The sequence below is a fragment of the Balaenoptera musculus genome, chromosome 7 (assembly GCF_009873245.2).
Source record: "Balaenoptera musculus isolate JJ_BM4_2016_0621 chromosome 7, mBalMus1.pri.v3, whole genome shotgun sequence".
In the NCBI taxonomy this organism is placed as follows: Eukaryota; Metazoa; Chordata; class Mammalia; order Artiodactyla; family Balaenopteridae; genus Balaenoptera; species Balaenoptera musculus.
In genome coordinates, this window is record NC_045791.1 from 8869926 (window position 1) to 8896566 (window position 26641).

Here is a 26641-nt window from a genome sequence, read left to right on the forward strand (position 1 = left end):
ATTCTATTATTTTCCTTTTTCAAAAGGGGCTGAACCACTTCTGACATGTTTGGTTTGAAAACAAAAGGGCAAAACACAAATGTGTTCGTATACTACAAAGGTATAGAAAATAGTTATTGACTTATTGATATAAAATGCAGAGTAAAAAGTGAAAAGGAAAAAGAAAAATTCAAAATGTTCCCGGTGATTTTTATTCTCTGAGTGGTGGGGTTATAGGCAATTTCAGTCTTCTCGCATTTTTCTACACGTGACTTATATTTCTTTTTTAGTAAAGAAAATAAACTGTTTTAGAGGCAAAAGTAGATGAGGAAAGCTAGATTCCAATGACACACCAGGCAGAGGAATCTCCTGCTGAAAGGAGGTAACAGACTAGTTTAGTTCCAACCTTTTTCCTGAACTAATTATCTGACACTGAGTCACCTACCTTCACGGAGCTCTGGTTTTATCTTCTGTAAATACCGTAATTCTTACTCTGTATCATTGGTAAGGGATCCACTGAGATCAGGCAGGAAAGTTCCCAGGTTGTGGGCACAGTGGGTGTTTATTAAAAGGCAATTTCTCTCTCGTTCTTTTGCCCCAGATGCCTTTGACTTGCACCGCACTGCCAACCTACCTTGTTGAGGGAAGCGTGCTGGGAATTACGCACCAGTGTTTCCACCCTTTCCTACAAAAAGTTTATCATCTTTTAAGGCTCTGTCTGTGCAAAGTGCTTGCTGAAGGAAACATGGTCGTATTACCCAGTCCAGTCACAAAGATTTGTTTGTAACCAGATCACAGAGCCCCCCATGTCTTCACTCAATAGACAGGTGCCCTGCTATGGGCCGAGTTATCCTTCTTTTCTCATTGCCTCAGTTTCCTCCCCTGCAAAATGGGGAGAATGACTGTACTCACAGGCTCTTGTGAGAATTATACCCGTTAATACAGTAGGGCCTGTAGGACAGTTCATATCACGTCGCAAGTAGAAATCATGCTCACTAAAGCAAAAGGACAGAAGAGCAACCACAAAATGCTCCCCTGCATTTGGGAGAAAGGATAGTCATATCATCGGATCTCTATCCTGGGGTAATCCACAGTTAGATGGAAGAGACTTAGGCAAAGAGGCTTAAAATACTGTCCTTTGAGCACTTCAGGCTGGTGGCTTAGAGAAGCAGGTGGACAGCAGCCCTGCTTGCAATTCGGGGTGAACCAGTAACATGGGGATAGAGAAGGAAGACCTAACTCCACATAAGGATCCTGAAAATACTTCATAGAAGAGGCGGTTTTTGAAAACTGAGCAAGAGTTTCCCACTTCTGAGGAGTTCCGGGGGACAGAGAGCCTGTACAGAGAAGCAAAGGTCTGGAATGAGAAGCAGGACAGGGCAACAGGAAAGCAGGTGGGAAGAGAGTCCGGTCAGGGGCCTCGTGTGCCAGGCTAAGGAAGGCATTTCAACAATGTCCTCGGACAAAGGATTCTGGAGGGCACTTTACCCAAGCCAATTCTCTCAGACTCTCTGGCGATGGAGTCCCAGACATCTGCATTTTAAACAAGCCCCCTTGATGATTCTGATGTGTAGCCAGGAATGCAATCACTGGTCTAGAAGTGATGAAATCACTGGGAGTCCAAGAGGGGACCATTAGTGTGGTGATGACCTGCCTGGAGACGCACATTGAGAGACTCTGGTGGCCAAAAGTCGGGGCTGGGAGGAGTCGAGGCTGGAAACAGAACCGGTGGGGGCCTCTCACTTGCACAGAATGACCAGGAGACAGAATGACCAGGGTCTCAGCCGAAGTATTAGCAGCGAAAATGGAGAGGAAGGGATGGATGAAGGTCTATTTCCGGAGCTAAAGGAGCTCAGCCTTGGTAGCGCCTACAGGGGCGCAGTCCCTGAGAAACCAGCTGGGAAGAAAGCACTGACAATCAGACCAGAGGTCTGCAGGGCTTCTCAGAACAGCTACTGAAGAGCTCGTGCCCCTGAGCCATCTGATGGCAGGAGAAGCTGCCCCCCGGGAAAGCACAGCACCAGGCTGGGGGCCCAGCTGCGTTGCACCGGGGCAGCGTGCTCCATCTGTTCAGAATGGCCCAGATGTAGGTCTTCCTGCGTTTCCCGCCAGCTCCCTCTCAGCCAGTGTTTGCTGCAGCCCTGAACATCTGCTTGGGGCGGAGAGGAGAATCCGGAAGCTACTCAGCCTGGAGGCCCCACTTTCCCCCAAAGGCCAGGGTCTGGGTCCCAGCAACAGGGATTCTGCTAATGAGGCAGAGGGTCTGTCAGGTGTTTCCTGGTGGTGAACATTTGACTTCTGTCAGGGGCATTTGGTGGGCATGGCCAGCTGAGGTCTTTACTCCTTTTACTGTCATTTGCGTACTGATTTAAATACCTCTGCATAACAGATGAGACTGCATTTGCAGGTAAACTCTAGACTGGGCTGGAAGGAAGTCAGTAACTACTTCAACACATAGGGTGAAAATAGCCCCTAAGGGCCCAGCTAGGCATCAGGGATACAGTAGGGAAGAAAGTACAGATGGAGGCCGGGGGAGTGTGCCATCTAATTAGAGACACGTCACTGAGTCACTGTACAGAGGACACTGGCACGAGGAAGAGGTCTACTCAGTATGAGGGGACCAGGGCTGGGGCTCAAGCTTATATGTTCTGACTTGGGGTCCCACCCCCTCCCCAGGCCACTATCCACATTTCTGTCTTTAAAAGCATCACTTAATAAGGGTTTGCTTGGTCAGTTGTTTGTTTTCTTTTTCTTTTCGTTTTTTCTTTCTGGTCTGCTTTTCCTTTTAATTCGATCTCTTTTGATCTTTTCCTACGTGGTCCCTAGTCCCTGCAGGGAGAGCCTGTGTGAAATCTTAGCTCTTAGAATTATTCGAACAGTAGCTCTTGCTGCTGACCACACAAAGGGATTACCTGGGCATATTTGGAAAAGACAGGTCCCTGGGCCCTACACCAGCTTAATTAAGGCAGACTTCTGGGGGTGGCCACAGGCCTTGGAAGTTTCAAAGACCCCCAGAGCTTCAATTGCGCAGCCCGGGTTGGGAACTAATCCGTGAGAGGTTTCAGAAGAGGAAGGAAAGAAGCTAAGAAAAATAAGACTGGCTCAGAGGAGCTGACCTGGGCATAGATTCCAAGGCAAGCGAACTGGCAGATCCCTCTCTAAAAATCTGCTTCTACCTGGGCTCTCTTTTTCCCTTCATTCTGTTAACGGATCCAAAATAACACCCCTGGAGCTTCTTCCAGGTTTATTTTTTAAGAACGCTCTTTAAAAGGTACAGGTTTAAGTGCTATTAATTATTCACAAATTAGGGAAAATCAATTCCATCAGGTTGCTTTCCTTCAAAAACCTAAGATAAGGAGCTCTGAAAAAACAGAAGTTCTCAATGAAAGGAACAGGAAAGCGTTACCTTTGAGGCCAGGAACACCTTCTTGGGGAAAAAACCTCTCGGGGTGGAAAAATACAGTATTGAGGACCACTTAGGGGTGCTAAGTACTCATATGATTGAAAAGCTGAGGCTGAAAAGGTGGGACTTGGGTTCTGGAAAGATTATTGGATGACGACAAACATAAAACTTCTGAATGTTAATGTGATGTTAAATAATATTTGTCATCTCCCAGACTGGTAAAGAATAAAAACCAATGATAGTCTCTGTTAGTGGTTAGAGAGGGCAACAGGCAATTTCAAAACTGGTAATTCTTTCTAGAAGGCAATATACCAACAAGCATCAAAAACCCTAAAAATATCATACCTCATCTCTACAAATTTTATTCTGAAGAATTAATCCTAAAATAGTAACAGAGCTGCAAACAAGGTTTATGGTGAAGAGAGTTCATGACATCATTTATAATAGCAAAAATTCACAACTACTAATATTTCCAATAAGGGTAGGTTAGATAAATCAGATGCAGTATATTCAGTAACATGGAATATAATCCTGAATCTTTGTTTTTCTGTACGAATTTTAGTATAATGCATCTAATGCCATGAAGTAGACTGTGATGTTTCTATAGAGATTGTATTAAATTTGTAATTTAACTTAGGGAGAAATGATATCTTTATAATGTTGCGTTATCCCATCCAAGAATGGGATATCTTTTTACATTTGTCCAAGACTTATTCAGTGCCTTTCAGGAGTGTTTTAACATTTTTCTTGTATGGTTTTGCACATTTCTTGTCAAATTTATTCCAAGTATTTCACCCTTTTTGTCACTATCGTAAATGAAATGTTCTCTACCATTAATAATAACATGGAATATAATATAGTCATTAAAAATCATAATTCCAGGAATGATAGTGATATCCTGAAAAGTGAAAAACAGTATGTGTGGTACAGTTCCCATTTTGTTAAAAATAACTACAAAAGTACTGGAACGATACTGAATGATAGAATCACAGATTCTTTTTTCTTATACAGAGTACTAGAATTTGCCAAGTTTCTAAAAAAGTGTGCGACGTTTATAATCATTTTTTCAAAACTAACAAACTGTTGAGGCTGAGATAAAGGATAGGGAAAGTTTTCGTTCTTTTCCACTTCTTGCCCCCATTATTTAAAGTGGCTGCTTCCTGGTCCCAGAATTCAGCCTAAGGCATGAGTATAAAAGGTCTCTCACAGAGATGGTTAAATAGGCTTAGAAGTTTTTCTTCATGGAAAAAAAAAAAAAAAAAAGACACTTTCCATCCTTGCAACTGAACTTGCAAATTGAAATGTGAAACACAGCCCAATTGTAAAAATAGCTAATAATACACTCTACCAGTATTGAATATCTACAACGTGCCAGGCACTTTAAATATGTAATTCCTAGGTCTCACCATAGCGCTGGAGGCCAAGCTTTATAGCCCTCACGTTATATATGCCAAAACAGAAAACTGGCGAGGCTGCCCTGGGTCCTATGCCTACCACAGAGCCAGAATTCAAAGGGTCGGGCACCTAGGCTGAGCTGTCAGGCAGGCACGCAGGATGAGTTCCTTCTGCGCTCCACACTTCCAAAGCTAGCCCTGCTCTGCTCCAGGAATCGCTCTGATGGCCAATTACCTCTGCAGAGTTCTATTTTCTGCTGTGGAATTCACCTTTGCTCTTATTTACTTATATTTTTGAAATAGCTTTAATGAGATAAAATTCACATACTGTATACTCCTCCTATGTAAAATGCAGTTCAATGTTTTTCTGTATATTCACAGAGTTAGGCAAGCAATCACAATTAATTTTAAAATGTCTGGAGCCACCCCCACCCCCAAAGAAAGGCTGTAACCTTAGCTATCGGTCTCCAGTCTCCCCAGTCCCCCACCTCCAGCTGTGCCAGCCACTCATCCACTTTCTGTCTCTATGGATTTGCCGATGGAGGAGATTTCATATAGATGAAGTCATACACCATGTTCCCTTTTGTGACTGGCTTCTTTTGCTTCACATAATGTTTTCAAGGTTCATCGTAGGTAGCAGCTTGTATCAGTCTATCTGTATGGTTGAATGTCTTTCCATTGTGTGGATGGACCACATTTTGTTCATTCTTTTGCCAGTTGATGGACACGTGGGTTGCTTCCACTTTGCAGGTATTATGAATAATGCTGCTATGAACACTCCTGTACAAATTTCTGTGTGGACCTATGTCTCCAGTTCTCTTAGATGTACACCTAGGAGTGGAATCGCTGAGTCATATGGTAACTCCATAGTTAACCTTTTGAGGAACTGCCAGAGTGTTTCCAAAGTGGCTGCACCGGCTTCTAGTCTCACAAGGCAACTTCCCCTTTGACAAGACTGAGTTCAAACTCTGGCCCTGTCCTTTCGTGGAACTTCTAGCTTCTAAGAAGGATTAAGGCACAATTCAACTTTTTTTTTTTCTTCAAATGTCCGCTTAGGTCTGACCTTGGAATTCTCGCTGACTTTTACTACTTTGATTTTATTTTTCTAGATAAATATCACTACCAACATCTCATGTGCTTTTTTAATACTTTGTATAATGAGACCTTTCCAACAATTTACAGTTCACGTTTGATGAAATTGACACTAAAAGCAGTTTAGCAATATGCTGAAGGCCTACACTTTTTTACAGGAGTAACATTTTCCCTTGAAGTAGAGTTTCTCCACTCTGGCCCTGGGCGTTTGGGACTGGATAATCTTTTGTTGAGGGTGTGGTATTCTGTACTATGCTTCTTGTGTGGGATGGTCAGAGGCATTCCTGAATCCCTGGGTGCCCCCATCCCCAGCACCGGAAACATCACCAGACATGGAGTCATGTGAGCTGTTTGTATATTTTGGAAATTAACCCTTTGTCGGTCGCATCGTTTGCAAATATTTTCTCCCATTCTGTAGGCTGTCTTTTCGTTTTGTTTATGGTATCCTTTACTGTGCAGACACTTTTAAGTTTCATCAGGTCCCATTTGTTTATTTTCGTTTTTATTTCCAGCACTCTGGGAGGTGGATCAAAAAAAAATATTGCTGTGATTTAGGTTGAAGAGTGTTCTGTCCATGCGTTCCTCTAGGAGGTTGGGATTAACATATACACACTACTATATATAACATAGACAACCAACAAGTGCCTACCGTGTAACACAGGGAGCTCTATTCACTATCTTGTAATAACCTCTAATGGAAAAGAATCTGAAAAAGAATAGTTCTATATGTATTATATATCTGAATAACTTTGCTGTACACCTGAAACTAACACAACGTTGTAAATCAACTGTACTGAAAGTAAAAAATAAATAAATAAAGGGGGTAAAAAAACCACCACCGCCAACCTTAGAGTTTTATGAGAATAAAATGATAAATGTATATGGATATGCTTAGCACATTATTTGGCCATGCTAGAAAATTATAAAGTTAGGTTTGTGCTTAAAAAAAAAATCATCGGGCTTCCCTGGTGGCGCAGTGGTTGAGACTCTGCCTGCCAATGCAGGGGACACGGGTTCGAGCCCTGGTCTGGGAAGATCCCACATGCCGCGGAGCGGCTGGGCCCGTGAGCCACAACTACTGAGCCTGCGCGTCTGGAGCTTGTGCTCCGCAACAAGAGAAGCCGCGATAGTGAGAGGCCCGCGCACCGCGATGAAGAGTGACCCCCGCTTGCCGCAACTAGAGAAAGCCCTCGCACAGAAACGAAGACCCAACACAGCTAAAATAAATAAATAAATAAATTTATTAAAAAAAAAAAAAAAAATCATCACCAGACATTGCCAGAAGTCCCCTGCATGGGATTGGGGGAACAGGAGGCCGGGGTAGATGGGGGTGGAGAATTTCCCTTGGTTGAGCACTGCTGGGTTCAGGGAATAATTCTGAGATTGCAGAGTCTCAGAAAGCAAGGGCTTGCTTTATGTCTCCCTCCCTTTCTGCTTTTCTCTCATTCTCAGTCCAATTCCTAACAGATCTTTGCGTTTCAGCCTTCATCTTATTTCAGTGTCTCTTTTCACGGTTTGAAGACAGAAACATGGAAATCGGGTGGTTGTCGCAGCACCTCTAACCATTGGGCATACAGTCACACCAGGACACACAGAGCTCAGCCCAGGCCAGAGCAGAGTCCCCGAAGACTCTATTTCCAACCCCGGAAATGACCTGTTACAAAATCTCCTTGATGCCTTTACTCGCCTGTTAACCCTTGCTCAAGACCCTGCCACTTATAATTTCTAGCAATTTAAACAGATTACTTAATCTCTCTCAACCTGCTTCTCCATCTGTAAAATAAAGACACAGCTGCCTGGCTTGACTTGGAAGTTTCTAGGCTTTACCTTCCCCAGAAAACCCAATTCAGCTGTTTTTCCATATCCCTTCATACCAACCTTTACTTAATAGTTCAAAGGTAGTTTCAGTTTTTGAGAGAACAAAGTGGGGAATATCTAAATAATTGAATAAGGCAGTCTTAAAATGTCAATCACATCATAAAAGAGCATATTCCAATTATTAGTACCATTATACCACAATTTAGGTCCTGAGTCCTGTTTTTCTTGGAGACCATTTATCCATCAATTATGAAATTCTATTAACCCTTCCCTACACATGGTGGTTTGAATTCACATATTTCTTCAGATTTCTTCTCCAACTTTGGTTCTATCCCTTATCACAGGAGCTGGGAATTTTCTGATGGCCTCCCTTCTTTTCCCAGCCTCTGACCTCTTTCTGGTACAGGACACCTTGAACTATCTAGAGAGCAAGGTTATTAGTGTAAGTCCTCTACAGACGAATGAGTTCCGTTCTGAGAGCACGTTCATAAGTCCAATTTGTTCATAAGTCCAACAAAGTTAGCCTAGGTACCCAACTAACACAATCGGCTATATAGTACTGTACTGTAATAGGTTTATAATACTTTTCACACAAATAAGACATAAGAAACAAACACAAAAATAAAGGAAACATTTTTAATCTTACAGTACAGCACCTTGCAAAGTACAGTAGTACAGCACAGCAGCTGGCATCCAGGGGCTGGCATCGAGTGAACAGGCAAGAAGAGTTACTGACTGGAGGAGGGGGAGGAGGTGGGAGATGGTAGAGCTGAAGGATTGTCAGCAATAGGAGACGGAGGGCAAGCTGCAATTTCACTCACGCCTGACGTTGATGGCACAGGTTCTGGTTCCTTGCTGGATTCAATTCTATCTACCCTCTTTAAAAAGTGATCCAATGATGTCTAGGTAGTAGCTCTTTTTTTCTCTTCATAGATGATAGTGTAGCACTGGATTGCACTGTGAACAGCTGCTGCAAACTTCGTGTCCCGTTCTACATTCAGGTCCTGTGCCTCAAAAACTAACAGTGCCTCCTCAAAGAAAGAAAATCCCAACTGATTCACTATGCTGTACAGCAGAAACTAACACAACGTTGTAAAGCAACTATACTCCAATACAAATTAATAAAAACAAAATAAAGAAAACCCCCGTGCCATTTCCTGCATCGTTATTCTCTTCGGTTCTTCAGTTACTTCTTCCTCCTCTTGTCTCTCTTCATCCTTTCTCTGGGTCTCCAATTCCATCAGGTCTTCATTAGTAAGCTCCTCGTGTTGCACAGCAAGGAGCTTAATGAAGTTGTCCTCTTGCAGATCTAGCTCCACCTTCTGGCTGAGGGTCACTAAGTTGCTGAAGACCACGTTAGCATGTTTGAAAGTTCGGAACTTGAAGGTTCACATGCAGGGGATTTACGGTATCAACCTTGCAGCAAAAATCCCTCCAATGGGTCATGGAGCCCAGAGAATGAAACTCAGATGCTTATCTTGACAATCGATGCCTCTGTAATCAAGTCTCCATCTGTCCTCACCATCTTATTTCCCAATATTTCTACACAAATTCCCTACTCTAGCTAGACTAGTGTATTCATTATGCTCCTAGTGAATGCACTAAGCTAATTGAGCCTTCCTCTCCCAGCCTCTACTTCACCTGTATGCTGTCCTCCACTATCCAAATTCACATCCAATGCCCAGTTTTTGTCCTAGTGCTTCCTTTCCTTAACTATAGGGACAGGAATATATATATATATATTTTTAACTTTCTATCACAGTCACCTAGCACAGCACAAAAAGTACTGAATGATTGAGAGAATAAGTTAATAAACCAGGAAATAAAGGAAGTAGGCTTTTCTTGACCAGATCAATACATAGAGATTTCTCCTTTTAAGTTCATATAACATCCACTGTCTGATCTATTCATTTAGCTCGTATTATTTACTGCCTTGTACCATTAATTAACTCTTCATCTCTGTAAGTACTATCTCCCCGATGGGATTAAAAGTTCCTGGGGGTCAGAGTCTGCATCGTGTTTTGGTATCCCCCTCGGCATCAAAAGAGCAACATCCTACCCTCTCCAAACTCTCCTTGATTGGTTGAGCATCAGACTAGCTGAATCTCCACTGCCAAGTGTCAGCAGCAGGGCCCTCTCTGGCACCTAGACCATAAATCACAGGTTAAACCTTTCCTGGTTGTGAAAGCCTGGTTCATATGTCAAGATAACCTGGATCCTCAGAACCCTTGGTCAGCATCTGGGAGGGAAACAGCTGGGTTTGCCACACACTGGGGTCAGATATAAACTGGGACATGTTCGTGGTCGGTGGTGAAGGTATAGTGTCTCTAGGATGGACTTGAATGCTCGGCTCCAGTGTCTACATGATAAAAATGAAGGTCAGCTCCAGAGCCTGATATTTCTCTGTCACCTTTAGGAGACAGCCCAAACTCTCGTGTCCCTGACCAAAATTCTGCTTCATCTTTTGCCTGTGCGCCTTCGCTCTCTGTGATCCAGGCACCCTAAGCCACCTCTGGGGTCTTACGCATCTAGATCTCCCCCTATTTCTCTCCTCTAATTGGAGCAGCCTTCCCTTCCTTCTTTGTTTGACCAAATTCTATTCATTCTTCAAAACAGAGCTGTGTTATCCCTGCCCCTTGGAAGCCTTCCCTTTTTCACCCTTTCTGGTGCCTCTTCCCTTGTGCCCCCCTGTACCCTGAGCATCTGTCCTACTGCATCATCAGTGCCCAATACTGTCCCTTTCAACAGCAGAGGGCAATACCTCCATCCTCAGATTTGAGTACAGTATCAGCAGAAAGTAGACACTTCAAAAGCTTCCTGAATTAAATGTGTAATAGGGAAGAACAAATCCAGCTCCACATTAGATCTGTTTCTCTTACCTTAACCTTTGTATTCTATTGCTTTTGCTTCAAGTTAAGAATGTTGCCCATAGCCTGAAATATACAGGATAGCCCATTCTCAAGATTCTGACCTTTAAGGGGATAACACTTTTCCATTCATATAGAGATAAAAAGTTGCAGAATGGAGAATAACAATTGTCCTATTGGAGGTTTACAGGAACATCATGACCTGACCTAGGTGAACAGCTGCAAGAACAAAGGATTCCAACACCAAGAAGTTTGCAGCAACCAGCCACAGCCCTCCCTCACCTTGCCTTAAAAAATGCTTTGCTGAAACCCTTCCCGGAGTTTGGGGCTTTTGGGGGGCATGAGCCACCCATTCTCCTTGCCTGGCCCTGCAATAAAACCTTCTCTGCTCCAAACTCTGACATTTTGGTTTGTTTGGCCTCACTGTGCATTGGACATAGGAACTTGTGTTTGGTAACAAATAGAGGCAAAGTGAATTATATGAAAGAATTATTAAAGTAGAAAACAAGCAAAGGAAATGACAGCAGTTTTGACTATTAAATTATTTTCCCATAAGACGAATCTAGTTCTCTCTGTTTCTCTTTTGAGTGAAATGGAGAAGGAAGAGTAAGCTAAGTCATCATCATTACTCAGGCCTGAAAAAGCTACACATGCCCGGGAGATCTCTCCTTTGGTAAACATTCCCAGGCTTTGCTTGATATCTTGAAGCTTCGGCAATGGCAGTTCTCAGTTTCCATAAAGTGGAATGCCTCATCACACATCTGTCTTCCCAAAACTCTAACTCTGCGCCCAGCCAGACAGCTTGTTGTGACAGTCGTGGCCCTGTGGCTATCATTTGTTTGCCCTCATGAATGGGATTTTCTCATCAACATTATCTTAGCTAAAACACAGAGGCATTAATGACAGCTTAATTGAAGCAGAGGATGAGGTTCACCAAGTCATCCTGTTTACTTGATGTGCAGATGGTGGTGAGATACAAATGGATTCTATGAAAAAGGGTGATATTGGGGAAGCCGCTCTGTGAATTGCAGGACTGCAGACTAAAACCATCTGGCCACAAGTATTAATAGGGTGAGCACTTTTATCCTTCATGACACAGCTCTCCCTGCCGTCTCCCCACCTCTGGGAGCCCCACTGGCCTTTATCTGATTAGTACTTCCCCTGATTATAGCTCATTCTTGGGTTTGACACATTCTGCATTGTAGAACTGTTGTAACATGAATATTGGTTAAAAATCACTTTTAACTCTTCTTCCACTGTTGACATGAGACGCTTCTTCCACTGTTGACATGAGATGCTTCAGAAATGTTTTGGAGGTCAATTCTAGTAGTTCATTTATTCAGACACTTGCTTATACATTAGACAAATATTAGCGAGGGCCTGTTATAAGTAAGGTGTTATACTAGGCCTTGGGCAAATAGTGGTGAACAAGGCAGGCGGTGTTCTTGTTCCCATGAATCCTTACATTCTATGGTGACAGGAACACTGAGCAGCCAATTATATAGACATATGATTAATACACATTCTTTTTATAACTTATTTTATTGAAGTATAGTTGATTTATAATGTTGTGTTAATTTCTGCTGTACAGCTAAGCAATTCAGTTATACATACATATATAGTGTATATTTTAATATATATATACTTTCTTATATTCTTTTCCATTATGGTTTATCACAGGATATTGTACATAGTTGCCTATGCTATACAGTAGGACCTTGTTGTTCATCCATTCTATATATAATAGTTTGCATCTGCTAATCCCAAACTCCCAATCCATCCCTCCCCCACCCCCCTTTCCCCTTGGCAACCACAGGTCTGTGCTCTATGTCTGACAATACATATTCTTATGAGCTAAATTGTGCCCCCCAAAATCCATATATTGAAATCCTTACCCACCCCCCCCACCCAGTACCTGAGTATGTGTCTGTACTTAGAGATAGGACCCTTAAAGAGGTAATGAAGGTAAAATGAGGTCATTTGAGTAGGCCCATAGTCAATATGACCAGTGTCCTCACAAGAGGAGGATAATAGGACACAGATGGGCAGAGAGAAAAGACCATGTGAGGACACAGAGAGAAGATGACCTCTACAAGCCAAGAGAGAGGCCCTCAGAAGAAACCAACCCTGCCCACACCTTGAACTAGCCTCAAGAACTGCGAGAAAGTAAATTTCTGTTAGGTCACCTAATCCGTGGTATTTTGTTATGGCAGTCCTAACAAACTAATACGTACATTTATACACATACTTATGGTCAGTGCTACAAAGGAGAAGAACCAGAAGACTCAATAAAGGGGCAGCTGGCCTGCTTTGGGAAAGGTTTCTTGGGAAAATATCAATTGAGATAAATCCTAAAAAAAAAACAAGTGGGATAGTGTGGACCATAGCTGTAGGAGGATTTATTTAATTTAAACAAAGCCAATGATAAATAATCATCCAATAACCTCCAGGACGGCTGCTGATCAAAGGCTGCGCCATTAGAATTTCATCCTATCTTCAGCTAGAGAAAGAACAAGTCAGTCCCAGCATTCTACTAAGTATAGAAAATTAATGACTGAGTAGAACAGATTGTTTAGTAATTTGTAATGCTGGAATGCCCTGTGTCTAACTACTGAAAAAATGTAAGGTGGTTGAGGAGATATGATGAACATTGTTGCTTGCATCTAGGGACTCAGTGGAATAAGCTGAAATGGCCTCTCCAATAAGCCATTTGCCTCCACTAAAAACATTTCCGTGGCATCTGGTTGATTTCTGGATCTTTGCTCATCATGTCCTTTAGCCCTGGGATTCTGTTCTGTGCCTGGCAATTGGCTTTCCCCTTCTGTCTTTCCAGCTTATAATCGTTTTACAGCCCCTGCTGCCAGGTTGAGATCTCTCAGTGTGAAGACTCCGTTCCCCATCTTCTGGGTTGCATTTAGTTGTGCAGAGACTCATTTCTTACTCCTGAAAATTCCACTCTGGGTCTGATGCCTCTAGTATATCAAAGCAGTAGATTGTGCAGCTAAACGCTCAGGAGAGAATATTCTCTAATGAAAAGCCATTAGATGGTCTTTCTGCCATTTGACCTTACTGAGGGTTGTTCTGTTTTCTGCAGTGACATAACTATATAAAAATTCTTATCTAGGGACTTCCCTGGTGGTGCAGTGGTTGAGAATCCACCTGACAATGCAGGGAACACGGGTACAATCCCTGGTCCAGGAAGATCCCAAGTGCTGCAGAGCAACAAAGCCCGTGCACCACAACTACTGAGCCTGCGTTCTAGAGCCCACGAGCCACAACTACTGAGCCCACATGCCACAACTACTGAAGCCTGAGTGCCTACAGCCTGCACTCCACAACAAGAGAAGCCATCACAATGAGAAGCCCACACACCACAACAAAGAGTAGCCCCCGCTCACTGCAACTAGAGAAAGCCCGCACGCAGCAACGAAGACCCAATGCAGCCAAAAATAAATAAATTTATAAAAAAAAAAACCTCTCATTTCTGAGAAAGTCTGTCCCACATTAAAAGAACCTTATCATGACTCTGTCTTGTTTTTCTCTCCACATGCAATAGCTCCAGTACTACTGAACGTCCTGTATACTCTGATAACTCCCTTACCTATCAATCAACACACACACACAAGAGTATCCTACTGCGATTAAAAGATGGTCGCAAAAACAAAACTAAACACAACTTCTCAGATTTGGCTCCTTGGCACCTAACTCTATACGGATCACAGAGAGTAACATGCAGGGCTTTTCTGGGACAACCAAGCATCTCATTCACAAAAGTCACTGTATGAAAGAATCCCAGGTTATCATTCTTCCTCCCTCAGATGCACCACAATGTGGGGAGTTGAGAAACATGACCTCTGGCAGGGGGCTTGGCCCTGCTGAATACACCTAATTAAGGCCATTTACCCTGTTTTCGAAAGAAGACTCTGGGGTTGATGATTTCTTTGAAGAAAATAAGGGACATGGTTGACCTCCTGTTTTCCTTCAAGAACTCAGATGAAGGTTTAGAAGGGACTTGAGTAATTCTAGACCAACTCTCTCCTTTAGCTACAAAGGACAATGAGGTCTAACAGAATAAAACTCACATTCTGCATCAATGCAGAGCATAGCTAAGCTGGAGTTCTGGACACTAAGGCCTGAGTTCAAGGTCTTTGCCCAGATTGGCTTTTCAGTGAGAACTTGATGTTTAGAGAAGCACTACAGCAGAAAAAAACAGACTTCAAATTTTCAGGACTGAAGCCCCCAAACTTCTTTCTTCCTATTCTCATTCATATTCTCATTCTCATTCTCATTCTCATCAGCAAAATAAAAATAACATCGAAATGTCAGGCCATTTGCAAAATAATTATAGTGGTGCCAGCTTTTTTTGGTTACTGAATGTTTCACTTGCAATTCAAAACACTCTGCCTCGATTGTCTAAAGAAATGAACCAGGTGGTCTCCTTTCCTTTTGCACAAGTTCCTGTTTTCTTAGTCATCCAGATTGGTTTGGACAATGACAATCTACATTCTAAGCACCTTTTTAAGAGTCTTTAAAAATGGCAGCCATTTGCTCCTCAAAAATAGAACGTGGTATCAATCGTTCCAGGGGTAGGTATGGCCCTGAGAGAGAAAGTGGTCCCCAAGACACATGGAACCTGGGGAGTAGTGGTGAGGAACTAGAGTTTGAAATGCATAAAGGAGGAAATCCAGGTGTTTTTTTGTTTATTTAAGATTTGCACAGTTGGCTGTTCTCATCCCTGAAGGGGGACATGGGAGCAGCAGGGCTCCTGGAAGGTTTCCTCTCCGTTCCCATGCAGCCCCCAGATTTCCACGTGGGGTCGGACGCACAGGGGTGACGAGAATGTGGGAAAAGCTGTGCAAGGCATGGCAAAGTCTCTGGAAGCATCTAGGCTCTCACTTAGTACCCTTCATACTTACATCATAATCTTACTAAGGAATCGGCCCTGAGCATTTAAAAGGGTCTGAAAAAAAAATAAAAATAAATAAAAAGGTCTGAGAGGGACTTTCCTGGTGGCGCCGTGGTTAAGAATCCTCCTGCCAGTACAGGGGACACAGGTTCGAGCCCTGGTCCGGGAAGTTCCCTCATGCTGCAGAGCAACTAAGCCCATGTGTCACAACTACTGAGCCTGCGCTCTAGAGCCCACAAGCCACAACTACTGAGCCCACGTGCCACAACTACTGAAGCCCGCGTGCCACAACTACTGAAGCCCATGTGCCTAGAGCCCATGCTCCACAACAACAGAAGCCACCGCAATGAGAAGCCTGCACACCGCAATGAAGACTCAAGGCAGCCAAAAGTAAATAAATAAATACATAAATAAACATTAAAAAAAAAAGTCTGAGAAAAGTATGTCACATATACTCAATGACTATTTGTGTGTGTGTATATGTGTATGTTAATATATAGATATGCATAATTTACTTTATAACACTATATAGGCAATGCCAGCTAAAGTGGAGTAAAAGTCTATGAAGACAATGGATTCACAATCCCTTGTCAGCCTCACTTAACCGCCAAATCTGTCTATTGATGGGACCACCAAGTGAAATGTTTTGGGAAAACCCAACTTTAGATACTAAATAGGCTACTTTTGTTAACAGCCTACTGTACATTTCATCTTTCATCTAAAGCAGAGTTTCTCTGCATTTGAATTCTTTATAAACACCTGACCATATCACGAATAAATATGGGGGGCAGCAAGATACACTGTGGTGACCATGGACTTGGGGATGCAAAGGAAAGGCCTGAGCTTGAACACCTACTTGGTCACTTGAACTTAATTTCTGACTCTCAATTTCAATTTCTGACTCTCAATTTCCTCTTGTGCCTGTTGGTAAAATAAGAACCACTTCATATGTTCCATGAGCTCTTTTTTTTTTTCTGTAGTATTATATGACAAGGTCCTTGCATAATGCCTGACCTGCATGAGATCCACAGTAATTGTTGGTTCTACTGTCATATCACTTACAGTGAAAGGATGCCCTTGACTTTGCCTCATATCCACATGTACAAGGCTTTCAAGAAAGGAAATGACAAAAATAGAAAATAAAGAAAAATGCAACGGAGGGATTATTCCGTTGTCCTTCATCTCCCTGAAACTTCATCCCTTAGAACAACTAAATTCAGATGCCTTCTATTTTGAGGACGATTTCGCTTGGACTTCTCTTCCTGATACCCAATGCAAACTGCACAAAATAACCACACACCCCCAAAACTATGCACACTGTATGAAGCTTTGGTAACAGGAGTGAATGTGCCAGGTATCCGTGTGCTGACCTTCTCATAAGGGTCACCTTCTCTTTTAGACCCAAGACGTTAGAAACACATGAACTACTCTCAAGTAAATCTTTAAATATCTGGATTCCCTGTTCAATTCATAATGTGCTATTTTCTATTTTCCATGAGGTACCATGTGTCAAGGGTAGCCCCAGTGGCCCTCAAAATTATTAGAACAATGTTTATTATTTTCTAATTTCTCATGTGCGATTTTTCTCTTATAAAGCCAATACAATCTCAAGTACTTGGAAAACAAGGTTCTTCAGAAATGTACAGGAGGAGAAAACTGTTCTTGTTAGTCTGATTTTTTTTGTTTGTTTACCTGTCTTTTTCCCCCAGGTAGAACAATGCCAGTAGACACAAAGCCTTGATCCATTTCAAAGAAAAATAAAAGAAATTCCAAAATTTCTGAATTTTCCAAAATTCAGGAAATTCTTGGAGAAAGAAGCAAGCAAGAGTTTCCTGAGACAGACATCAGAATGTTTTTAAATTTTTCTTTTACTTGTTTGATTTTTTTTTGAGAGACAGGTCTAAAATAACATGAGTTTTTTTCTCCCTCTTTGCTGGATATTGGGGCAGCTTTAACCAGCCTCTCTCTCAGTCATAAACACATTTGAATGGACTGACACATGCTTAATAATACAGGTAACACCTGAATGCTTTAGAGTGAAGTGCCACTGGGCCCTGTACTATATTAAAACTGCATTTTTGACCTGAGGCCTACAAGTCTCTGTACTCAACCATCTCGCCGGCTGGAGAAAAACAGCCCAATGCCAGCTCACGATTTTTCTTCTTCAAATAAGGAAGATCGAGGTTTAACTTTTATAACACTGCACATGAAAAATGTTATGTTTCTAAGTGATTAACTCACCTCCACGACTAGAAATCTTAGAAATTTTATAAAAGTCCCATGACTGCACAAATTCACTCAGCTTTTATGACTCAAAGAGTGAGGCCTGTTTTTGCCTGAGGTCTTGAGTCAGTATGGAAGAAAAAGAAATTTGCTAAATAGCTTCTCAACACTGTGCTAAAGGGTTTAGATCCACTATCTCATATTTAATCATCGTCACAGTCTTGTGATGTAAGGATTTTTTTTAATCTCATTTTGTAGGTAGACGCTAAGATGGTCCCCAATAATCCATGACTCCTAACATCTAGTGTGAGTGTTTCATCTAGCAATTTGAGGAAAGGAAGAGCTCTTGCCAGGGAAAAGGGAGGACTTCTTTGAGATCCTTGGTGTTTTTCGATGAAGTCTTTGATGTGGTTTATCCTATGAGAAATGTTAAATTTCTGGACACTCCTTTTCCCATTGGCTAACAAGATGTGTATATTAGTGATGGGTTCTAGACTGTTTAGTGAGACAGTAGACAACTTATTTTTATTCTCAACTTCAATACACTTTGCTTTAGAAACAATTTTTGGTGTAGCACTTCCCAGTCTGTGACTCTGTCCTGAGAAGGGCTGGAACACAGGCTTCGTTGACATACATACTTCCTTTTTCTTATCTTCAACTTTAACATCCACCTCCTTGTTATCAAAAACCCTGTAATTCTAAAGGTAATTCCCCTTTTTTGATGGCGTTCAGAAACTGCTGAGCTGCACCATCAAAATAACTTCTGAAATCATCACTGACTGTGAATCCATTTTTCCATAATTTTGTACTTACACCGACCAGTTTCTTTTGTTCAGTGGCAGACAAACATTTGACACCAACCTTCTGAGTTTCCTCGAAAAGGCTGGCAACAAAATAGTCACAATTTGTTTGCTGATTATCACTGAGAGGTTGGTGGTCAGATCCTGTTTCACAAACCCGTTCTTCCTTTATACTTTCACGATTATCTGCTTCTTTCATTCTCTTTTGTCTTCCTCCTGGTGTGGCCGCTGGGCTGGAGCCCCTCAGACTGTGAGCACTGCCGCCCCCCAGACCCTCTCAAGCTCGGTGGCCACGATGCTGGGACCCTGCTCGTCTCCCTGGGTGACTGCTGCCGGGCCCGAGCACGTGCCGAGGCCGGCTCTGACTCCTAATATCTGAACCCTTGTATAATCCCTTTGACTTGAGCAAGGGCTAGACTTATTCACTTTTTTCTAATGAATAGAATATGATGAAAAGGATGGGATGAGATATACAAAGACTGTGGCTTTTGTCCTGGGGGTTCTTTCTCACTCTCTCCAGGGTCACTCACTCTGGGGTAAGAGTGCTGCCCTATCAATGAGGCAGCCTTCTGGAGAGGGCGTGGGGATAAGTTTGGATCTTCTGAGGTCTGCCCATAGCCACAGGAGTTAGTCTGGAAGCAGAGTTAGCACCGGTTGAACCTTGAGACGACTGTCGCCCCTGCCAACAACTTGACTGCAGCCAGAATCGCCCAAAGGGCTCCTGGATTCCTGTCTCTTAGAAAATCAGACATAACACGTGTGGTTTTCAACTAATACACATTGGTATAATTTGTTACGCAGCTGTAGATAACAAATGCACTCTCACTTACATGGCAGACAAAGTTAAGAAGTTCATCTAGGGCCCCAGACTAACTAGTAAGGGGAAAAGGTGCCTTTGGAACCTGCCTCTCTTGACTCACAGACCCAGGCCCTTCTGTTATTTTCAGGGGTTTGAAACTGTATACAAGACCCTGTGTCCCTTCCTTTGAAGTAACAGGCTTTTGCTTTAGTCTCCCAGGCCTACGCCGAGTCTCAAAAGGCTGCTCAAGAGTTAATGATTAGGAAAAAAAAATAGTTAATGATTAGGAATGTGAAGATGTAGAAACAAAGAATAGCTGTTGGGCTGGGAAACTGGTAACAATTTAGACTATAAATCAGCCACATGGCAGAATCACCAAATTTCCAATTCCCTGAAAGATAAAGATAAAGACCTGACACATATTCCAAAGGTTTTTTTTTTACAGGAAGCTAACCGCCCCCCCAGATGAAAATTGCTGACCACAACAACATAGACCCTAGACTGGTTGAAACCAGAAGGTTGATGATGCTGGAAACTTCACCTTGATGCCAACCAATCTGAGAACTGTGCACAAGCTGACCATACACCCTGCAGCTCCCTCCCCCACACTGACTGCCTTTAAAACCCCTTACCTGAAAGCCATTGGGGAGTTCAGGTCTTTTGAGCATGAGCTGCCCCTTCTCCTTGCTTGGTGCCCTGCAATAAAATCTATACTTTCCTTCACCACAATTCGGTGTCAGTAGATTGGCTTTACTGCACATGGGTGAGCGGACCCAAGTTTGGTTTGGTAACAGGTTCAAAGGGCTTTTTTGTTCACCCATTGACATCTGAGGCTTTCCCATAGCCTGACCTGATCTTGACTATTAAGTCACGTCCTTTACTACTCAACTCAATTTCCTCTAATTTATTTGCATAACAAAATTCACAGTCCAGTGGGGGAAGAAAGACATTTAAATTAAATAAATGATTCAATGTCCTCTAATCCAGGATGGATATTGGCCCAAAGTGCACAGAGGAAGGAGTTTAATTCAGGCTGTAGAGCCAGGAAGACTTCTCAGAGGATTTGTTGACCTAGCAGCCTGCCTTAGCCCCCAATCCAATGCCTGCAGGTGGTCTGACCTCGGTAAGTACTTGTCACTAAGTGAACACACTGCTTCCGAAAGGACAGGGGACATCAGTAAGATAACAAGTAGAGAAGGAGGGAGAAAATTCCATGGCTCCATGTTGAAGGAACGGCAGATAGAAGAGTCAGGATGTTATTCATACATCTATTCCATGTTGCTATACATTAGGACCTATACTCTATTGCTATAAAAGGAAGTGCTTTCCAATCTTCAGCTTTTTGAGAACCATTTTAAAAACTTTTATGAAAAGATGCTCAAAATCGTTAATTATTAGAGAAATGCAAATCAAAACTACCATAAGGTATCACCTCACACCGGTCAGAATGGCCATCATCAAAAAGTCTACAAATAATAAATGCTGGGGAGGGTGTGGAGAAAAGGGAACACTCTTGCACTGTTGGTGGGAATGTAAATTGGTGCAGCTACTATGGAGAACAGTATGGAGGTTCCTTAAAAAACTAAAAATAGAGTTACTGTATGATCCAGCAATCCCACTCCTGGGCATATATCCACAGAGAACTGTAATTCAAAACGATACGTGCACCCCAATGTTCATTGCAGCACTGTTTACAATAGCCAAGACATGGAAGCCACCTAAATGCCCACTGAAAGATGAATGGATAAAGAAGATGTGGTATATATATACAATGGAATATTACTCAACCATAAAAAAGAATGAAACATTGCCATTTGCAGCAACATGATTGGACCTAGAGTTTATCATATTAAGTGAAGTAAGTCAGACAGAGGAAGACAAATATATGATATCACATATATTGAACTAAAAAAAATGATACAAATGAACTTATTTACAAAACAGAAACAGACTTACAGACTTGGAAAACAAACTTATGGTTACCAAAGGGGAAAGATGAGGGGAGGAATAAATTAGGAGGTTGGGATTAACAGATACACACAACTATATATAAAATAGATAAACAACAAGGACCTACTGTGTAGCACAGGGAAGTATACGCAATACTCTGTAATCACCTAGATGGGAAAAGAATCTGAAAAAGAATAGATACATGTCTATGTATAACTGAATCACTTTGCTGTACACCTGAAACTGACACGACATTGTAAATCAACTATACTCCAATACAAAATTTATAAAAGAAGAAAAAAAGAAAAAAAATGTTGGCTCTTCAGACTTAGAGTAAATTTGTGAAGACTGGTCATCCCACATCTCTGGGAGCTGGGGTCTGTATGTTTTGGTCAGATTCTCAAACATGTATCGACTTGGCTGAGCAAGAAACCGACACAGAAGTTGTCAGTGGACAGTACCTGTGAGAATTTCAGCTGCACGTTCTGTCATTTTCTGGATCACGAGTCTCAGGGTTCCATCCTCCAGGCTCAGCAGCAGGGTCCCTGAGCCCTCAGAGAGCGTCGTGGACAGAAGCAGACCATCCTTGTTCCATGTTCGAAACTGGAAACTCACTGAGAGCCCATCGATTTGGGGGGTGCCGGGCAGCAGCAAATAACTGCTGCTCGAGTTGACAAATGTGATGGGAACAATTTGTGGTTCGGAGCAGGAAAAAGTGACATTGCCCTGGAAAACAATAAAAATCAAATATATAAGAGCCATTTTTTATTCTGCAATCTGACAGCTGATATAAACAACCACCTGGAGCTGACCTTAATTTCAGGATCATTTCACATACAGCGGCAAGATCTTAAAGGGAAAAATATGTCAGCTTTGTTCAGACACACCCACAAGATTGTGTTCCATTCTTTCTTCTGCATCATGGTGCTATCTGCAAAGAGGGTCATCCAAGACCCAGGGTGGGTGGGGGGATGGAAAGCATCAGAAGTTTCTAGGGATCCAGAGATAAAACTAATTACATTCATTCATTGAATAATGCTGTACTGTAAGTCAACTAAGTGCCAAGCACTTGGATACCTTTCAAAGAGATACACATGAGAAAACTTTGTTACAACGTGGAATGTTCCCAGGGCAGCCTCATAGGAGAAATAGCTAAAGAAGCAAAGGTTTCACAAGGGAGGCAATGCTTTCCTGGAAGGAAGTGGGGAAAGACAAGAGTGACTGCCCGGTCAGCCTTCTCAGCAGATGGCACGGTGTTTGCAAAGGCTTGGAAAAATTAGCAAAACGGCATCCCTGGGGAAGGAGTCATTTCTGAACTTGAAGTGGGACAGAGAGGGCCATGGACCATGAAGGAGGTGAGTTTATGCTTGCCAACGTTATCATTCAAAGTTAGAAGCAGTAAAGTGACATTGGCCAGATTTTTAATGTATTAAGAGTAGTTTTAGTAACATGGGGAGTCGGGGTGGGGGGGGAATGCATGAGAGGACCAGAGGTGGGGAGTATTAAGTGTGTGTAGACTAGAACCAGGAAGAAGTGGAAGAAGATTATCCTTTGCATAAGTGAGGGAAAATGGGTCCGAGTTTATTCGAGGAAGTTACAGGAAAATAAACAAATGTATATATGTGCCCAGCTGAGCCATGCACTGGAGTCACTTTTACTAGATGAATAAGGAGAAAGCCTGGAATACCGTCTAGATTATGAATAGGTGTTACAATATGAAAGCCATTTGGAATTTTTATAGCCAACCTCTACAACAATGCAGTGAGCTTATTCAGGTAAGTGTAATGCAGTATTTTCCTCTAAATAGTCATAGACACATCTTTTTTTAACTTATTTTATTGAATTATAATTGATTTACAATGTTGTGTTAATTTCTACTGTACAGCAAAGTGATTCAGATATAGATATATATAGATAGATAGATAGATAGATAGATAGATAGATAGATAGATAGATAGATAGATAGATAGATATATTCATTCTTTTTCATGTTCTTTTCCATTATGTTTTATTACAGGATAGTGAATATAGTTTCCTGTGCTATACAGTAGGTCCGTGTTGTTTATGCAGTCTATATATACTAGTTTGCATCTGCTAATCCCGAACTCCCAATCCACCCCTCTCCACTCCCCTTCCCCCTTGGCAGACACAGTCTGTTCTATTCATAGACACACCTTATTCCCTGTAAATCTCTGAATGCCAATGAAAGAGGCTAAGCTCCACGTATTTCCATAGCCAGTGCCACTTCTGCAAAAAAATATGACAGGGATTTCTGAAAGAGGAATGCCCTGGTTTGCCTGGCTGACTGAATTCAACTTTGCGCTAAAGTGGCCAGGTAGTGGGGTTAGATACCTAGGACAGCTCCTAGTCCTAGAACAGATTAATCCTTCAGGTTGTACAGCCTCATAATCCTGAAAAAAACATCCTTGGGTCCCAAATGTATTTGTTAGTGATAGTCCTGCATTTCTGAAAACAAATAGCAGTTTCCAAACAAACTTCTCCCAATAGTACATTTCTAATGAGGCACTCATCAAGTGCACCGCTATGAGCATATTCTTGCATTGACCATTTTTGTAGCTGTTTAGATGTGTTCTTCTCTTTAGGCTAGATCCCCAGAAGTTAATTAATGTGTCAGAGGGTAAGGCCCTTGATATCCATCAAGAAATTGCCCACAGTTTATACTGCACTTGGCATTAGGCTAAGTGCTAACATGCGTTATCTCATGTATTCTACACAATGACACTGCATTCATTTAAAAAATGCACAAACTGGGTTTGGAGAAGCTAGGTGATTCGACAAAAGCCAGAGTCCTCCTTAGCAGTGACAATGGGGGACAGATCTATGTTTGTCCGACATGGAGGCTTTGGGCAGCCATCTCTGAGAATTTCCTCCTCTGTACTGGGTACCACGGTTAAAAAAAAAAATCTACCAGCTTGCTTTTGATATCCCATTGCTGTTTTAATCTGCTTTTTGGTAATTGATATCTAGTCTTATCGTGTTGTGGTTGGAAAAGATGCTTGATATGACTTCAATTTTCTTAAATTGACCGAGGCTTGATTTGTGACCCAAGATGTGATATATCCTGGAGAACGTTCTGCGTGCACTTGAGAAGAAAGTGTATTGTTGTTTTTGGATGGAATGTCCTACAAATATCAATTAAGTCCATCTGGCCTAATGTGTCATTTAAAGCTTGTGTTTCCTTATTTATATTCTGTTTGGATGATCTGTCCATTGGTGAAAGTGGGGTGTTAAAGTCCCCTACTATTATTGTGTTACTGTTGATTTCCCCTTTTATGGCTGCTAGCATTTGCCTTATGTATTGAGGTGCTCCTATGTTGGGTGCATAGATATTTACAATTGTTACATCTTCTTCTTGGATTGATCCCTTGATCATTATATAGTGTCCTTCCTTGTATCTTGTAACATTCTTTATTTTAAAGTCATTTTTTCTGATATGAGTATTGCTACTCCAGCTTTCTTTTGATTTCCATTTGCATAGAATATCTTTTTCCATCCTCTCACTTTCAGTCTGTATTTGTCCTTAGGTCTGAAGTGGGTCTCTTGTAGACAGCATATATATGGGTCTTGTTTTTGTACCCATTTAGCCAGTCTGTGTCTTTTGGTTGGGGCATGTAATCCATTTACATTTAAGGTAATTAATGATATGTATGTTCCTATTACCATTTTCTAAATTGTTTTGGGTTTGTTTTTGTAAGTCTTTTCCTTCTCTTGTTTCTCCTGCCTAGAGAAGTTCCCTTAGCATTTGCTGTAAAGCTGGTTTGATGGTGCTGAATTCTCTTAACTTTTGCTTGTCTGTAAAGCTTTTGATTTCTCTGTTGAATCTGAATGAGATCCTGAATGTGTAGAGTAATCTTGGTTGTAGGGTTTTCCCTTTCATCACTTTAAATATATCTTACCACTCCCTTCTGGCCTGTAGAGTTTCTGCTGAAAGATCAGCTGTTAACCTTATGGGGGTTCCCTTATATGTTATTTGTTGCTTTTCCCTTGCTGCCTTTAACATTTTTTCTTTGTGTTTAATTTTTGTTAGTTTGATTAATACGTGCCTCGGCATGTTTCTTCTTGGATTTATCCTGTATGGGACTCTCTGCACTTCCTGGACTTGACTATTTCCTGTCCCATGTTGCCTAAGTTTTCAACTATAATCCCTTCAAATATTTTCTCAGACCCTTTCTTTTTTTCTTCTTCTTCTGGGACCCCTATAATTCAAATGTTGGTGTGCTTCATGTTGTCCCAGGGGTCTCTGAGACCGTCCTACATTCTTTTCATTCTTTTTTCTTTATCCTGCTATGCGTCAGTTATTTCTATCTTCCAGCTCACTTACTGTTCTTCTGCCTCAGTTATTCTGCTATTGATTCCTTCTAGAGTATTTTTAATTTCAGTTATTGTGTTGTTCATCACTGTTTGTTTGCTCTTTAGTTCTTCTAGGTCCTTGTGAAATATTTCTTGTATTTTCTCTATTCTATTTCCAAGATTTTGGATCATCTTTACTATCACTACTCTGAATTCTTTTTCAGGTAGTTTGCCTGTTTCCCCTTCATTTGTTTGGTCTTGTGAGTTTTTCTCTTGCTCCTTTGCCTGTAGGATATTTCTCTGTCTTCTCATTTTGTCTAATTTACAGTATTTGAGGTCTCCTTTCCCTAGGCTGCAGGGTCATCGTTCCTCTTGCTTCTGTTCTCTGCCCCTGGTGGTAGGGTAGGTCCAGTGTCTTGTGTAGGCTTCCTGATGGGAGGGAATGGTATCTGCGTTCTGGGGGGTGGAGCTGAGTCTTTTCCCTCTAAAGAGCAGGGCCGTATCAAGTGGTGTGTTTTGGGGTGTCTGTGAGCTTAGTATGGCTTTAGGTAGTCTGTGTGCTGATGGGTGTGTTTGTGTTCCTGTCTTGTTTGTTGTGAGGGGTCCAACACTGGGAGCTGCTGGCAGTTGGGTGGAGCTGGGTCTTGGATTCAGATAGAGGCCTCCGTGAGAGCTCTTGGTGATTAATCTTCCTTGGGGCTGGGAATTCTCTAGTGGTCCAGCATCCTGGACTCAGTGCTCCCACTCCAGAGCCTCAGGCCCGACTTCTGGTCGAGGGACCAAGACTCTGCAAGTCGCTCATCTCAGTTATGCAAGGATCTTTATAGTCCTTTCCAGTGTCCAAGGTCTTCTGCTAGTTTCCGGCCAGTGTTCTGTGAGAATTGTTGCATCTATAGATGTATTCCTGATGCATCCGTGGAGAGAGATGAACTCCACGTCCTCCTACTCTTCCGCCATCTTGAATCTCCCTGGATGGTGCAGGTGTACTCACTGTCGTCCAGCAGGTGCACGGTGCAGCTGTACTCGTGTTCCAGCCTCCTGCTGCTGCCACTCAGCATTTTACCTGCTCAGCATTTTCCCACCTGCCCCCTGCCCCCGG

General features: G+C 42.1%; 2 protein-coding genes across 2 annotated transcripts in view; both read right to left on the reverse strand.

Moving 5' to 3' along the window:
- CNTNAP5 (contactin associated protein family member 5) overlaps positions 1 to 26641 on the reverse strand; it is an 829028-nt gene that overhangs the window by 321607 nt on the left and 480780 nt on the right. Inside the window, exon 8 of the mRNA XM_036857137.1 lies at positions 21693 to 21957. Coding sequence (XP_036713032.1) covers positions 21693 to 21957 — 265 coding nt within the window. The remainder of the gene's footprint in view (positions 1 to 21692; positions 21958 to 26641) is intronic.
- LOC118897753 (UBX domain-containing protein 2A-like) lies at positions 17886 to 18681 on the reverse strand. Its single transcript, XM_036857058.1, is given in 2 exon segments — positions 17886 to 18369; positions 18371 to 18681. Coding segments are annotated over 2 exon segments (795 nt in total).